Genomic DNA, 18,366 nt, shown 5'->3' on the forward strand with positions numbered 1-18,366 from the left:
TTTAAAAAGGTGGCTCTCACCTTTTTATTTATCTGATATTTTGTGTGCTCAGACTCCTGCATTTAGCCTTCTTGTGACCTTTAAAAATATATATAATGAGTGTAGCAACAGAGACAGGCAAATTGCACCTTGTATATTTAATATAATCCCCACCCCTTTCCTGATGTTATAAAAGCAATTAACTGCCCATGGTCTAGAGCTGAGTCTTCTAATATTTGTCTAATGGAGAAGCTTAGAAAATTAAGGTGCTTTCATGGCAAAGGTACGCTGTGACAGTTATTATACTGAGTTGGCTTGTCTTAGTTATATTAGCGGGTACCGTTTGGCATTATTCACTTTCTATGGACATCATGAAAATTGCAAACACTTGTCTTGTTAAAAATATCTTGAATATTTAACTCTTTTGAGTACAATATGTAGGTAAACTGCAGTTGCAACTTTTCATATACTTAAAAGAATGCCATACGGTATTTACATCTAACTCATCATGCACAAGCTTGGGTTGCAGAATGAGAAGGAGACTATGAAGACAAATGAAATAATAGGAAAATAACTGGATTCACAGGAAAATGTCTCTGTACTATTTCTTGTAAGTTTTTGCATTAAATAATGCTATCCTTTATCATTGATACTTTATTTTCTTAATATTTGTTTGGAGAGACATGCTTAATATGTAGACCCCAAGAATAATACACAAAATAATGAAAAATGGCCACACTATGTTATCATTAAGGTGGGGGCTTCAAGAACAGTATCCTTTATTCTACCAAATCCATTCTGAAAGACCTTTTTCATTATTTGTTAAATGTTAAGGATTGCTGGAAAAAGCCAGGTTCTATTTCACAAGAAAGACTCTACCATCTTTAGAAGAAAGGAAAAAATATGATTATGAGTTTGCAACTTCCACTTCCTTCCATGGGGTGCACAATATTGTTCATACCAAGAGCAAGACACGCAAGTTCCTATGGATGGTAGTAGTCATGGGCTCCATTGTCTTAGTTGCCTGGCAGATCTGTTGTCGTTTCATCAATTATTTCAGCTGGCCCACCACCACCTCAGTTGTAGTTCAATATGTGGAGAAGATTGAATTTCCTGCTGTAACATTCTGTAATCTGAACAGGTAAGGCACTATTTTCTTCCTTGTGTCCTGTATGATTTTAAGCTATAAAGATCACAACTGGACAGCCATCAAGGCTATCAATTCTAGCATTTTAGAGTATGCATTTAAATAAGAATTAAAGATCTCAATATTATAGCAAGTGTAAGATGAAATAAACTCTTTGTAATCCATCTTTACTTAGAAAAAAAAAGTATGGACAGCCTTGGGCTACTTAAACATTCAAAACTTATATTTGCATTTCTGATTTATGCTCATAGGTTCCAAACTCAAGCAGTAGCTAACCTGGGCATCGTTTTCTTCCTGTGGAGCATAGTGTCAGGAGTTCTTCGTATGCTTAATGTTGATGATAAGTTTAGCCAAGAACTACAAGATTTTATTCAAGGGAATCAAAATTTCAGCATCAAAGAATTCACAAGAAATAATGGTTTTTATCTCAACAACAGCACATTGCTGAATTGTGAATTTTTTGGGAAGCAATGCAATTCAAAGGTAATATTTTTGCCTTTATTAAAAATGAGTAGATATTGTGATGGTGAGTTATCCAAATGCTGAAATAAATTTAGCCTTTATCTAATGATCTGAAACACAATATTGTCTGAAAGAATATTGTCTGAAATCTGAAAGACAGCTTTCTACCATGGTAAGAGAATAATGCATATGTAGCTATCAGAATGCATATTTTTATTTTTAGCAAAGGACTATGCATATGCAAAGATCATAATGCACTATTATAAATGCAAATGCAATGTGATAATACACACTAATATATCTCAAGGTTGGAGATTTTTTGCTCAATGTTTCACCAATACATAGGAGTGTAGAAATACATTAGTGAAACACTCCACAAAGCAAATATTGATGCTATCATATACACAATCAAATTCTTTTTTTTTTTTATTGTGGGATTTATTCAACTCATCTGGGCACAAAGGCAACATTTATGACTGAAATAGTACTTCAAATTAAACAAATTATGCATGCTTGAATAGAAGAAATAATTCTAATTTATTTTTGCTAAATAGGAATTCATGAACTATACAGTTTAAGAATGCACACAAAAAAATAAATCTCTGCTCAGCTCTTCAATTTATATGTACATTGAGAAATATATAATATGATACTTAACATGGCTGTTATTGAATTGTAAGATAGGAATGAAGAAAAATTCTTTTTGTTTAGAGTGTTATAGGAACCTACCTACCTAATTTATTTCCCCCAAGCCTATATACAGAATGAAAGGTCTGGGCATTTGTGTATTACTATCATTAGTTGCAGTAGTAGTAATTGTTTGGGATTCTATTTGTGGCATTATGTTTTGTTGATTTTAATCTGTGCACCACCCAGAGTCACTGCTGAGAGGTGGACGGCTATATGTTTAAATAAACAAAGAAAGAAAGAAAGAAATGATATTTTCAGCCAAAACAAATTTGCCCTCCAAGTCTACCTTTTAAAACATAATATAGTACTATAAAGTATTTTAAAATATTATGAAAATAAAGTGTAGATTAGCTAAAACATACATAACATTCACAACACTAGGAAATACAAGTACAAAAATAGAAGGGGAAGATCTGTGCCAATTTTTCTCTGGTCAGTTTGCTTCAGAGAAAAATTGTCTAATGGATATAATACAAACATTGGCTAATGACCTATCATAACCATGTGTTGTTAGTGAGGAATGGAAGCAAAAAAATTAAAAACTAGGGTTTTTAATTCACAAATTAAAACTGGGGTTTTAGTTCAAAAATGAATTCCCACCCATCCACCAAAAAAAGGTCAAACTGTAATAATTATTGAGCTCATAAAAACAGTTCCCACACCCATATTCCCAAGGAGATTCCACATCATTAATATCCAGTTTTATTTATGCTAAACAAAAGCAATTAACATTATGACTGAAAATTCCATAATAAACATCAATTTCACTGATGGGACCTAACTACAAGCCTATGCATGATGACCTGGACTGATTGCCTACTTTCAACAGTGACCTTTAGCCAGAGCTGAAATTCACCTTTCGGTTTTTTTTAAATTAGAAATATACTTGCAAAATTGTGTGTAGTACAAACCTCTTCGTTCACTGATTTCCATGGTACTAAGATGCCACATATAATAGCAAAACTTGAAAGCTTCAACTTCTGTGAGAAAATACTAACTCCATTTTTCATTTGCTTTTTTTTTTTTTTTCATGGAAGGACTTTGAGCATGTCTTTACTGAATATGGGAACTGCTTTACTTTTAATCATATTAACCTTCCTACAAGAAGAAGGGTTAGCATTTCTGGAAGAGGCCTGAGTTTGCTTTTTGATGTCAAACAGGTAGAGATATTCTCATGAATGTGACATTTTTGCAACTCCACTAGTTACTGAACTGCTATCACTTGTTTGTCATTATTTCCTTGCCATGGGTAGCAAGCATGGGGAGGCAAAAATCAAGGGTGGGGTCAGGGGTACAAGCCGTTACAGGGTAGAAGGTAAGACAAGAACCAGTGGGTGGAAGTTTAACAGGGAGAGATCAAAGCTTGAAATAAGGAAGAATTTCCTGACTGTCAGAGCTATTAAGCAGTGGAACTGTCTGTCTCCTGAATTTATGGGTGTCCCATCACTGGAGGTTTCCAAGAAAAGATTGGACAGCCATTTGTCCAGGATGAGATAGATTCCTCCAATGGACAGGGGGGTTGACTAGATTACCCTCAAAATACTGTCCCACCCTATGCTTCTATGAAATGCCTTTTTCCCCCTCTTTCATTTATGTCTGATGATCCAGCAGCCATACATAGCAAAACACATGATTTCTCTATAACAGCTTTCTCCATTTTGATACCTCAGTTATATTAGAATGATTCAGTGCCTATCATTCCCAGTCCGTGGGTCTCCATGTTGATCTTGTTGAGAGTAATAAGATGAGAAGAGATGAGAATTGCAATCCAACCCGCCTGGAGGATATAGATTGGGGACTGGCAAATTGTATGAATTTGTCAGACAGTTTTGAACTCAGTGCTCAGCCTTTCAGTGCTGTCGAAGTTTGAAAGTGATGGTATATTGCTTCAGCTCTATACTGCAAGCACATACATGCTAATGTAAAATCTCCCTCCACTTGACTTCTGCTCCTAGTAACTATATAGTCTAAGACTTCTCGGCAACTCTATGAAGATGTTGCCGTTGTCTTTTTCAAGGTTCGTTTGTTTTCCTTCTGCCCTGGGAATTCCAGAAAGTATTCACCAGGTTCTGACACTGCTTAGCCTTTTTATATCCGTGAAGGTTGGGTGGGTGCTGCCACCTCTGTTGCATTCCACACATTAACTAGTGGACATACGTTGAGCATTTGTTATGGAAACTACCAAATCGATTTGAAAGAGAGAAATTTCAGAGGAGTCAGTACATTTTCATGAGGGGAGATCCAGCGTTGTTTATTGCCTAATTCTTCCTAATTAGGAAGTACAGTTCCAGGCCTAGGGTTCCAGTTTATGTACTGTTTCTGGATTTTAAAGCTGCATTTGAGTCAGACTTGAGAAATAAAAGAGGAATAAAACATTTTGACACATCAATCTTGAAGAGTTATATTAATTCCTTAGTGCAGAGAGTGACGGGAAAAAAATCCCACTATCCTAAGACAACTAGCAATCCTGCTCAACTGGATGACATCGCCATTAAGAACATTAAGCTGAAAATTGATCATCAGAAGTTAAAAAAAATGAGTTTTTTCTGATAAGACATAACCATTATTGTTGGTTTGCAGGTGGCCACCTACTGAAGCAGTTGGCCACCTGCAAACCAGGATTCAAATATCTGAAAGTTGTCTTTCATCATTCTGGAGCCCTAAAACAGCACATCAAATACAGGTCCAAAAATACCCAGCAGGGTATTGCTGCACTACCAGGCTTCCTTCAAAGTAATGATGCCTTGCTTAAGTATGCCAACCTGGTCTATATTCTACTCTCCTCCTCCTAGAAATAGTCAAATGCAATTTTTAAGATCTATTTTCCAAATTCAAATGCATGGCATTTTAAGACTTCAGGCTAGATTATTGTAACATGAGGTGAGGATTTGGGCTATTGTTTCTATTTTTAGTTCAGGTTAAATCTAGTTCCTTCTGGACTTGCTCCTTTAGCACTAGCGGACCCCTATCAATTTTTGCAGTGCAGTTACTTGGAGGCTAAATTCTGATCATATGGCTTTTCAACAAGATCACCTTTAGGTTTATGATTTGAGCATGCTAAAGTGAGCACTGAACAAGAATTAATGATTCAGAATAACAAATAGCTGTGTCTTTGGTTACATTTGGATAGAATAAATTGCTTACCTTAACCAGTTAATATTATTGTAACTTAACAACTTCTGTATACAAATCAGCATAGCAAGCTGAAATATCTTTCTTTCCGAACTGCAGTATGTTAAATTCAGGAAAATTCCACATAATGAGGCACAAGAATGCCAGCAGTGGGAGCAAGGGGGCACCAATGATATCACGAGTCAGGTTAAGCCCAAGAAACTCCACAAGACAGTACTGGAACAGCTCAGTTATTTTATTAGCTCACACCTGCTAGACAGAATCTCACCAGACTAACTCTAAACTCCCCAAGCCAGCAACTAAACACTACGAATTCCTTAGGGTGGTGCCAGTGTCATCCACTTTGCTTTCCCATGCTCAAGCTGTGGGCTGAGGAGATTCTTCTGTCCTTGAACCTTCTCATCGCAATCCATCATACATGTATCATGATGTCATTGCACAAATGACATTAGTTACATATTGGTGTCTACCAGGTGTGGTGAAAGAGTCTGCTCTTGTGGTTGTGGAGCAATAGAAGCAGTAGGTTGTATATTTTTAACCTGCGTTCTTTATCAGGATATTTTCCATTGTCTAAGTGCCCTTCAGTTCTTATCTTATTTGGGATATTCAAACATTACTCACTTCTTTTTCAGTTTCCAGCCCAGATACTGAGATACTGTATGTATACAAAAGTTTGAATGGAAGTTTGTGTGATACTCAGAAAGACCTAAAATGTATACTGTGAACTTTTTACATTTGTTTTTGTTTGTAATTCTGGTCAGTGACCGTAATAAAAAAATATTCATATTCATTTTGAGAGTATTGAGATAATTTAAATAATGCTCAGAAGTTGCTGTCAAGTAAGTGTGTATAGAACTTCAACTTTAACCTAAGGTATAGCTGAGGGATGATTAATAATGATCAATGACATATTACAAAATATGGCAATTGCCTCATAACTATGTACTTTATGTTGTTGTTGTTTTAATTAATCATAGCAAGTTGGTCTTGTATCAGACCGATTCATAGATCACTGGAACTTATCCCATCTATTTCACTATCTCTCTCTCTAATAAATCATATTAGGATCAGTTCACTGATGATCCCAGTCTTGGTTTTGTTGATGCTGGCATAACCTTTGCTATCCACTCACCTAAAGAACCTCCCCGATTTGATGGTTTAGGTGTATCTACACCAGTGGGGATGCATGCCCACGCTGCAATCCAACAGGTAAAAGTAAGTATTAGCATTAGATATGCAAAATGGGGTTCAGTGAGTTCATGTTTTATTATTTTCTTTCTTATATTTTAAATGAATAAATAATAAAATGTATCCTTTGTATAGTTGTAAAGAATAAGTCTCAAAGAGATTGTAGAGCTTTAGGATTTAGGACTGCAATGTTAATCTTTGATCTGTATTGTTAAATGAAATTCAATCCTGATAATGAACTGTTTTAAAATAAAACCTAGGGACAAATAAGGTTAGAGTTAGGGTTAGGGTTAGAGAATGGAAGGGATAAAAAAAGCAGCATTTTTAAAAGTTACATTGAGATTGGACTTTGATTCTGCTGTACAGCAACATGAGCATGTCCCCGCTATAGCTTTTTCATTTATTTCAACACGGGGTATAATTCACAGTATATTCAGTTGTGCTTGTGAACACATGCCTTGCTAAGGACAATTGTACTTAGTTTTCCAGAAGAACAATGCAGTAAAATTCAGTCCATTACAACTGGCAGGACAGTTAACAGGTTTCCAAAAGTCTTTGCACTTGAAGATGGTTTGTACTGAAAATGTTTCTTTTATAGCGATTTTTTTTTTTAAGTCGGTCAGTCAATACTTGACAGTTGAAATAGATGTTATTTTCTAAACATAGCATGGGACTTCCTTTTTTTTTCCCTCCCCCCCATTTCAGACAATTATCCAAGAATACCCTTGGGGAGAATGCAATCCAAACATCAAACTTCAGTATCACCAAATCTATAGTACCTATGGATGTCTACAAGAATGCAAGAGTCATCTTATACAAAAGCACTGTGGATGTTTACCTTTTATGCTACCAGGTGCAACTTGGCAGATGTACTTCTTATTTTATAAAGGGTGGGGATTTAAAAAAGCCAATAATATTGTATCATGACTGGAGAAAAAAGTTATCAAGAGGCAGAAGTTACAACATATTTAAATTAAAATACAAATGTGTGAGCCTCAAAACAGAAATACACACATTATGATATACAACAATGAATGCAACACGTAAGTCTAGGGGTGCCTCTGTTATGGGAAGGAGAGTGGGCATTCTGGAATTATTTTTGCCTCACCTAGACCTTCTCTGCATACCACTTTCAGGCAAAACTGAAAAGGAATCATAAGTACTGGGAAGAATGGCTGAAATTGCCATTTGCTACATCAAAAGAATAGGTTAATAGAAATACTTTTACCCTTTTTCTTTCTCCTATATAGAGAGATATTATACACACCCTGTGAGTAGAAATAAAGCTGAATTGTTAGATGAATAGAAATGTAGGTTTGAATGTGCTGTTCATATTTTGGTTTATATTTCTCATTTTCATTTACTGCAACTGTTTCATGCACCTGTTGAAAAGGAAATGGCACAGAATGTGACTTGGAAAAATTTTACAGCTGTGTTTCTCCTACATTGTGTGAGTATAACCAGTAAACAAGTATCACAAAACTAAAAACTGGTTCATAAATCCCATTGTAGCTGACCCAGATTGTATCTAGTCAGATCACTATGATATGGAGATGATAAGATTGGCCACCGGGTAAATGATGGTACATGATCTGAGTTCCTGCACCAATGCTGCTGAGGTTCAGTAAGATGTAATACTAGAATGAAACAGCACATTCGGTTAGGATGTTCCTAACTATATGTATATCCCAATCATATAAATGCAGGATCATTGTCAAGACAGAATAATAAGAATTAGGCAACATGTTAACAAGAGTCTGGCATGTTACATTGATGGGAATAACCAATTGAGGAAAACATGCAGGGCATGGCTTCTTGAATTCTTTCCGACCCTTTTACCAGCAGTGGCCAAAGGAAACCTTTATATTTTCTTCTCGGAAAAGAAATAATATGTTCTATGTGTCATGTGTGTATGCATAGATTGGACAGCACATGGTGGCTCCATATGCTCTTCCCTAGTTCCTGTGACCAGTACGGATAGGTATTTAGAATGGAGCATTTGGCAGCATAAGGAGAAGCTGTACAATTGCCTCTCCCATACAGATTCATTGAGGGATTTTTTTTCTGGAGTGTTTTTCTTTACAGTCCCAAATAGGATCCAGTCAATTTTGGAACTTATTCGTTTTGCTAGCTTCTCCCATCATACCAAATTTGGTCCTATTCCACTTAGTTTTTTGAGAGTGAACTTGTTAATGGACATACAGAATCTTGAGCCCCTTTACCTAATTTTGTTCTGCTGGGTTGCAAAGAATAAAAATGAAACGAGTGCAGTTGGACTTCAGTAAATATTTTATTAACATACTTATCAATGGCTCAGATAGATAAAGGATCTTAGTTTTCTCAAAATAGTTTCAATTCTTTCAGCTTAAAATTAGGACTGGGTGTACATAATAAAGAATACCAACATTAGTTTTATAAATGAATAGAACCCTCTTGGAATCCAAGTTGCATTAACCTCCAGCCAGTGTGGGAAACAGTCAGGAATTATCATCCAAAATAGTAACACTTCTCCTTAAAAACCTGTATAAAAAAGCCTTTAGTTTACTCGGTTAATTATATATTAGGGCATACAAGTTTAATAATAAATAATAAATAAAGAAATATATTAATTAATTAATATTCATTTAAGTGTATATTAATTAATGTTCATTTTAAGTACATTCATTTTAAGAATTAAATAATATTTATTTTTACTTAAAAGATAACATAAACATCCAAAGAATACCTATTATCTAAAAAGATAAACCAGACCCTAATTTAGCATACCTACGTGTGTGTGTGTGTGTGCAATATTTATTTTTTTCCCCATTTTAGATAAAATAGAGTTCATGGGATTATGTACAGGAGGAACACATAATTCAACATGTCCAGTACCATGTGAAGAAACAGATTACCCAGTCACAATCTCCTATTCTACATTTGCAAGTGCAAAAGCCCTGAAATTTCTATCTGCAAAGCTGAAGAAGAAACCAGAATATATCAGGTATTTTTCTTTTTATCATATACAGTAGTCAAACCATGGACAGATTTCAAGTTTAGTTTCACTCAGTGTGCAGCACCTGCCTAACCCTGTTGAGCTCAGAAACTAAGCAGAGTTTGGCCTGGTTAGTACATATATAGGAGACCACCAGAGACTTAAAAAGAACCCAATCAAAGTAATGGCAAACCACTTCAATCTTGGTCCAGAAAGCTGCTTGGATATAGTCATGTGGTCACCAGGATCTGAATGTGTCTCAAGAGTGTTTTTACTTGTGTTTTAATATGAAGACATTGAAATAAAGGATCCTTAAATCTACTCACTCGTCATGACTGTGATGTTACCTGGCAGTGCAATCCCAGCCCTTTCTCAGTGTGCTCTGACCCTGGAAGCTACAGTGGAAGAAGGAAGTGGATGTAAATAAACATTCCCATCTCTTCCTTGTTCTCTGGATACAATATGTTGGTAATATTTTAGGCTAAGCTAAATTGTCTAATGGTCCCAACACTTTTTTTGCCCCAATTTTTGTTAGAATTATGTGCTTTAGAAGATGAAATGTTTAACTGTTTCCTCACTTCAATCCCATAGTAATTCTAAATTACTGCTATCCTCCAAGTGCTGTTAATTCTGCTAGAAGCAGAAAATCAAGTGCTGTGCAGACAGCTGTGTGTTTTATTCAGAAGAGGAAATTCAGTGTGGGGACCATGGGGAGGGAAAAGTTGCAAAAACCATTCTAGAGAAAGGATCCTCCAGTGCCACTGCTGTGAACAAAGCTCTACCTGCTTTATGTCAAAAACAGGGCGGCCAAGGATCTTCTTTGCAGATTGAGTTTCATACCAATATTTTATTTAATTTATTCTTTAATTTGATTATCCGCAAATGGAGCTTTATCTCGCAATTACTCAGTGAAGCTTGACAAATTACAGGAAAATGTTTCTGTTCCCAAGTACTTAACCAACAGGAATCTAGCAAACATATTAATGAGCAAACATTATAAACATTATAAATGGTCGTCTAATTGTGATCCATTGATTTGAAAAAAAAAAAAAGCAAAAAGGCACATTTATCTAAAATATAGTTGTGTGCCATAGGTATAGAACAGTAGCATCTCTATTGTGACAACAGTCATAAAAAATGGGGTCCATTAAGAATGTTATTAAGTAATTGTAAGACAAAGTGTTCTGAAGAGAAAATGTTACTGAAAAAAGACATGGTTGCATTAATGAATCCTGAATTTTCAGAGCTAGGCAAAATTAGGCAACCTTTTTATTATTTAAGAATCTACAGGTGAAGTACAAAAAAAAAAGAAATACAAAATATTGAAGCTAAAAAGCCTATTCGCAACTGGAATTAAGCATACCTGTATTGTGTTTAGACCCAATGGCTTCTGATCACCATTGCTCTGGCACAGAATTTAGCCACCTTCCTAGAGACTTTGCGATATTGGTTGTTTGCATACTGGGATTGGCCCTGGTAGTTTGTGATCAAAGGAGAGTAACTCTGTCCAAAGTTGATTGATAGAGCATTTTAGATGTCCTCAGAGCCAGGGAGTTTCCATCTCTAGTTCTGGATGGATTGCACTGTTTCAAACTAGTGCACAATTTAGACATCCTCCTGGATTCATAGCTTCTGTTGGGGTAGCAGGTAGCAAATGTTGCACGGAGGGCTGTTGCACAACTGCGTTTTGTCAATTTCACTCTTTCTTGGACTGGGAGGTTGCTGCTTATGGTCACTCATGATTTGGTCACCTCCTGAGTTGAATATTACAAATGTTCTCTACATGGGGCTGCCCTTGAAGAGCATCCAGAAGTAGCAACTGGCCAGAATGTGGCAGCACAAGCATGTTATACCCCTGCTCTGTGAGCTGTGCTGGCTCCCAATGGGATTCCAGGTACACTGGTAACTCGGGTCACGAACGCTTCTGTTCACGACCAATTCGGGTCATGAACAGCACCATTTGCAAAATTTTGCTTCCGTTCACGAACGCTGGATCGGGTGACAAACAGGATCTGCGGCCATTTTCCCTGCCGTGACATGTGGTCATGGCTTCCTGTAGGGAGGGGAACTCTCCCACCAAGCAATAATTGCCTCCCCATCCACCTTCCTGTCCTCCATGCCAGAGGTTGCGTCGAGCAAGGTTAGCGTTCTCTCTCTTCGTACTGTACTTTGTGTCATATTTTTGTGGTTTAAAAAAAAAATACATATGGTTCAGAATGGATTAACCGTAATTACATTGAACCTTATGGGAAAATTTGATTCGGGTCACAACCAAAATTGGTTGGCAACCAAATTCGGAAGGGTCAGAACGGATTAACCGTAATTACATTGAACCTTATGAGAAAATTTGATTCGGGTCGCGACCAATTCAGGTCGCGACCAGAGTCATGGAACAAATTAAGTTCATGAACCGAGGTACCACTGTATAGTTCAAGGTACAGGTTGTTACCTATCAACCTGTCATGGCATGGGACCAGGTGATTTGTGGGACTACCCCTCTCTGATTGTTTCTACCCATCCAATGAGTTGCAGGCATGCTGTGGGTCCCACTGATTAAAGAATGCTATCTTGCAGGACCCAGAAAGCAGATCTTTCTTGTCACAGCACCTGCCCTTTGGAACACCATGCCCCTGAGATCTGATTGGTCCTGACACTGCCAGCTTTTCAGAAGGCTTTGAAGACATAGATATGTTCCTAGGCTTGGGGTTGAGTAATTAGTTGGACCCCTTCATGGATCACTGCCTTGTCGTGGCGAAGGGGCTTGTGTAACTCAGTGAAGCCATGAGCTATACTGTGCAGGGCCACCCAAGACAGACAGGTCATGACAGAGAGTTCTGACAAAATGTGGTCCACTGGAGAAGGAAATGGCAACCCACTCCAGTATCCTTGCCAAGAAAACCCCATGGACAATGTTAAAAGGCTAAAAGATATGACGCTGGAAGATGAGCCCCTCAGGGCGGAAGGTGTCCAATATGCTACTGGGGAAGAGCGGAGGGCAATTCCAAGTAGCTCCAGAAAGAGTGAAGCGGCTGGGCCAAAGCCGAAAGGACGTTCAGCTGTGGATGTATCTGGAAGCGAAAAGAAGGTCCGATGCTGTAAAGAACAATATTGTATAGGTACCTGGAATGTAAGATCTATGAACCAAGGCAAGCTGGATGTGGTCAAACATGAGATGACAAGATTGAACATCAACATCTTGGGAATCAGCGAACTGAAATGGACGGGAATGGGTGAATTTAATTCAGGTGACCATTATATCTACTACTGTGGGCAAGAAACCCTTAGAAGAAATGGAGTTGCACTCATAGTCAATAAGAGACTGGGAAAGGCAGTAATGGGGTACAACCTCAAAAACGACAGAATGATCTCAGTGCGTATCCAAGGCAAACCATTCAATATCACAGTCATCCAAGTCTATGCCCCAACCACTGATGCTGAAGAAGCTGAAGTTGACCGCTTCTATGAAGACCTACAACACCTTCTAGAACTAGCACCAAAAAGATGTCCTTTTCATCATAGGGGATTGGAATGCTAAAGTAGGAAGTCAAGGAGTAATCGGAATAACAGGCAAGTTTGGCCTTGGAGTACAAAATGAAGCAGGGCAAAGGCTAATAGAGTTCTGTCAAGAGAACAAGCTAGTCATAGCAAACACTCTTTTCCAACAACACAGGAGACGACTCTACACATGGACATCACCAGATGGTCAATACCGAAACCAGATTGATTATATACTTTGCAGCGAAAGATGGAGAAGCTCTATACAGACAGCAAAAACAAGACCAGGAGCTGACTGTGGCTCAGATCATGAGCTTCTTACTGCAAAATTTAGGCTTAAATTGAAGAATGTAGGGAAAACCACTAGACCACTCAGGTATGACTTAGATCATATTCCTTGTGAGTACACAGTGAAGGTGATGAATAGATTTAGAGGATTAGATTTGGTAGACAGAGTGCCTGAAGAACTATGGACGGAGGTCCGTAACATTGTACAGGAGGCAGCAACTAAAACCATCCCAAAGAAAAAGAAATGCAAGAAAGCAAAATGGCTGTCTGATGAGGCTTTACAAATAGCTGTGGAAAGAAGGAATGCGAAAAGCAAGGGTGAAAGGGAAAGATATAAGCAACTGAATGCAGATTTCCAGAGAATAGCAAGGAGAGATAAGAAGGCCTTCTTAAATGAACAATGCAAAGAAATTGAGGAAAACAATAGAATGGGGAAGACTAGAGATCTCTACAAGAAAATTGGAGATATGAAAGGAACGTTTAGTGCAAAGATGGGCATGATAAAGGACAAAAAAGGCAGGGACCTAACAGAAGCAGAAGAGATTAGGAAGAGGTGGCAAGAATACACAGAAGAACTATACAAGAAAGATCTTAATGTCCCTGATGTCCACGCTGGTGTGATCACTGACCTTGAGCCAGACATCCTAGAGAGTGAAGTCAAGTGGGCCTTAGGAAGCATTGCTAACAACAAAGCTAGTGGAGATGACAGTATTCCAGCTGAGTTATTTAAAATACTAAAAGATGATGGTGTTAAAGTGCTGCACTCAATATGCCAGCAAGTTTGGAAAACGCAACAGTGGCCACGGGATTGGAAAAGGTCAGTTTATGTTCCAATTCCAAAGAAGGGCAACGCCAAAGAATGCTCAAACTATCGCACAATTGCACTCATTTCACATGCTAGCAAGGTTATGCTCAAAATCCTACAAGCTAGGCTTCAGCAATACATGAACCGAGAACTACCGGATGTACAAGCTGGGTTTCGAAGAGGCAGAGGAACTAGAGATCAAATCGCCAACATTCGCTGGATCATGGAGAAAGCACGAGAGTTCCAGAAAAATATCTACTTCTGCTTCATTGACTATGCAAAAGCCTTTGATTGTGTGGATCACAACAAACTGTGGCAAATTCTTAAAGAGATGGGAGTACCAGACCACCTTACCTGTCTCCTGAGAAATCTGTATGCGGGCCAAGAAGCAACAGTCAGAACCGGTCATGGAACAACCGATTGGTTCAAAATAGGGAAAGATGTACGACAAGGCTGTATACTGTCACCCTGCTTATTTAACCTATATGCAGAGTACATCATGAGAAATGCCAGGCTGGAAGAATCACAAGCCGGAATTAAGATTGCAGGGAGAATCATCAACAACCTCAGATATGCGGACGATACCACCCTAATGGCAGAAAGTGAAGAAGAACTAAAGAGCCTCTTGATGAGGGTGAAAGAGGAGAGTGCAAAAGCTGCCTTGAAACTCAACATTAAAAAAACTAAGATCATGGCATCTGGACCCATCAATTCCTGGCAAATAGAAGGGGTAGAAATGGAAGCAGTAACAGACTTCATTTATTTGGGCTCCAAGATCACCGCAGACGGAGACTGCAGCCATGAAATTAAAAGACGCTTGCTCCTTGGGAGGAAAGCTATGGCAAACCTAGATAGCATATTAAAAAGCAGAGACGTCACCTTGCCGACAAAGATCCGCATAGTCAAAGCTATGGTTTTTCCAGTAGTAATGTATGGCTGTGAGAGCTGGACCATAAAAAAAGGCCGAGCGCCGAAGAATTGATGCCTTTGAACTGTGGTGCTGGAGAAGACTCTTGAGAGTCCCCTGGACTGCTAGGAGGTCAAACCAGTCAATCTTAAAGGAAATCAACCCTGATTGCTCATTGGAAGGATCGATAATGAAGCTCAAGCTCAGATATTTTGGTCACCTAATGCGAAGAGAGATCTCTTTGGAGAAGACCCTGATGCTGGGAAAGATTGAAGGCAAAAGGAGAAGAGGATGGCAGAGGATGAGATGGTTAGACAGCATCACTGAAGCAATGAGCATGAAACTGAGCAAACTCAGGGAGGCAGTGAAGGACAGGAAGGCCTGGCGCAATATGGTTCATGGGGTCACGAAGAGTCGGACATGACTTAACGACTAAACAACAACAAATTAGTTGGAACCTATGTGTTGTGATTTGAATTTATTGTAGATTGGGTTTTTACCTTGGCTGTTTTCATAGGTTTTCAAATGTTGTTTTGATGTGTTTTTATATGTTGTTGGCCACCTAGATTGCTGTGGCAAAATGAGTGGCCATGTGTAAATAAATGCATATGTCCATACATACATATAATTTCAAGTGTACATGTGTGGCTGTAATTTCAGCATCTCAACATATACATAAGCATTCTTGTTAGGGGATACTATTAATTCCACTGATGGCAAAATATCTAAAAGCAGTAGGCAACTTTATTGTATTGCCTAAGGCAGTGTTTCTCAACCTTGGCAACTTTAAGGCAGGTGGACTTCAACTCCCAGAATTGGCTGGGGAATTCTGGGAATTGAAGTCCACCCATCTTAAAGTTACCAAGGTTGAGAAACATTGCCTTAGGCAATCTTCACTACAGAGACAAAAATTAGATAAAATGTAATGGTTCTAAATTCAAAATTTAGAAAAAAAAATAGTTTGGAATTAGAAACACAATTCTTGGGTTTGAACAACCAATTTTAGGTGAATAACACTCCAAAGCATGCCAGACACTACATTTTCATTTTAATTAAAATCCTGAGACTGGCTGAGCTCTACCATTATGCTAACTAAGCCCATCACCCTCAGGAAATTATTATAGTTATTTCACTGATTACTTTATTTCTACCACCAGAGTAGGGAGAGATACTTATGAGATACTGTCTCATATCCAAAACTTGCTTATTTTTGATGATATATGCCTTGGTTGGGTCAATATGGAGAAGCTGATCCATCCACATAGCAAAATTTCTTAGGCTGATGCCACACTTTGTGTAAAGCATCATCATCATCAATATCCTAATCCAAGTTATTTGTCTACTTGCCTACTTTGTTAAAACTTAAAATTTTCCTCTCCATTCACAGATTTCCCACGATCTGAACTGGGCACAAGTGGGTATAAGAGGCCACTAATAGCCAGGGTGCTGCCGGCTATTAATTGATTCTTTGTCCATGTCTAGAAAGAAAAGCATAGTTAAACTGACAACAATAACAATAATGTCTTTATAATCCTTAGGCATAATCTTGTATATATTGACATCAAATACCACAATTTGAATTACAAAATGACCCAGCAGCAGAAGGCACTGAGTGTATCAGAACTGTTAGGTAAGTATTCTAGAATTACATTTTAGATGTGTTATTGCTGGTTCAGATAAGGCTAAATAATGTATAATTACTGCTCTTATTTTATTTCAATTTGTTTATATTCAACTCTAATATAAGAATAGATGAGAATATAAGAATAAGCAAACTATATCAAACCCATAGACCTGCAGCAAATAAGTTTTTATGGTTTTGGTCTCATTGACATCAAATATGTTCATAGGACGGAGGCACAAGTATCATATCTCAGTGTTAGATACCTATGTTAATATGGAGGAAATGGCCAGCTGCCTTGTATTTTCATTCTGAACTATAAATTGCACACAGTCCAGAGATATACCCTGTGCAGATGAGATCAAGTTGTTAATACATGGTATGAAATCATACTGATTTCAGTAGAAATTATTTCCAATTAAATAAGGGTAGAATTGCACTTAACCAAAATACCAGACTCATAAGTTCCTTGTTTTCATTGCAGCTGATATTGGTGGCCAACTGGGCTTATTTTGTGGAGCCAGTATGATTACCATCATTGAAATTGTTGAATATGTGTTCACCAACTTCTGTTGGATGTGCGTTTTTCTTCTACTAAAAGCACCAAAATTACCTGATTGGACCACTTCAAATCAGAATGAACAAACACACAAGAGAAGAATACAAGAATGTTAAGACCTTGCAGAAAGCAAATCAAAAGGGATGTTGAGATCTTTCACCCTTTGTGTGTATACATGGAATTTATTTTTAACATCTATCTTTGTTACTAAAGGAACAGGTGGCCTTAGTGTCACTACCCATTTTTTATCAGTATAGGTAGAAAGTCCACTTTATGCATCTACCTGGACTGAGTAAGTAATAATTACCTATATTCTGTTAGCTTACTACTTGGATGACATTATACTTTGAAAATGGTCTGAAACAGCAGCTAGACCAGTCAAACTGGTGTGGTCACTGCAATCACATTATGGTGTGCTTTGTAATCTGTTGCCATTATCAAAATACTGGTTTAATCTTCAATTCTTAAAGGAGATCTTATTCCATACAGCTGGGGGCAAATTACCCCAAAAAGTTTCTCCTTCTGTATTTACTATTTAATAGTAGGCTCTCCTTGGATCCCTCCCAACTGTACAGAGATGGTAAATACAATAGAGAGACTTTTCCAGGGGTAACATCCTTCCTACAATTTTCCCAACACTTACATTATAACCTTTTCAACAGCAAGTGAACGTTTTTGGGATGATTTAATTATTTATTAAATTTTTTAGTCCTAATGTTGCTTTATTAATGTGTTGCATTATTTTTAGCTGCGAGTGATACTTATTGTATTGTTTGTTTTTTGTTTTGTCCTTATCTTTCTTTACCTTTATGTATTTAATTTATATTTTTATCTAGATATCACTGCAAAACATTCGTCTTTTGACAGTTTTATTGAATAGTGATCGGACAGGATGTGGTTAGTGTATGGTTAAGGATGTCATGTGAACGTAAGATTGAGTAAACTGTGATTAACTATGGTTAAATGGAACATGTAAATACAACCAATATGTGAGTTTGCATAATAATCTGTGACTTGCAGTTTGGTATATTCTATGATTCCATACAAAAGAGGAAAAGGGGAAAACCAGAATCATGTGGCAGGAATCTTAGGTACCCCATTAAATTGTTCCATCTAATA

The 18,366-nt window shown here is 37.6% G+C and overlaps 1 protein-coding gene across 1 annotated transcript; it reads left to right on the forward strand.

Annotated features, from left to right (window-relative positions):
- The first annotated feature begins 719 nt into the window (after positions 1 to 719).
- ASIC5 (acid sensing ion channel subunit family member 5) lies at positions 720 to 17,914 on the forward strand. The gene is given in 9 exon segments (XM_088133245.1): positions 720 to 1,120; positions 1,378 to 1,609; positions 3,316 to 3,438; positions 6,476 to 6,625; positions 7,304 to 7,451; positions 7,992 to 8,048; positions 9,413 to 9,581; positions 16,606 to 16,697; positions 17,173 to 17,914. Coding segments are annotated over 9 exon segments (1,563 nt in total). The 3' UTR covers positions 17,364 to 17,914.
- Positions 17,915 to 18,366: the final 452 nt, after the last annotated feature.

The sequence above is a fragment of the Python bivittatus genome, unplaced genomic scaffold, assembly GCF_059951505.1.
Source record: "Python bivittatus isolate LINGU-HERP-01145 unplaced genomic scaffold, Pbiv_v1 ctg000070_np1212, whole genome shotgun sequence".
Classification (NCBI taxonomy): Eukaryota; Metazoa; Chordata; class Lepidosauria; order Squamata; family Pythonidae; genus Python; species Python bivittatus.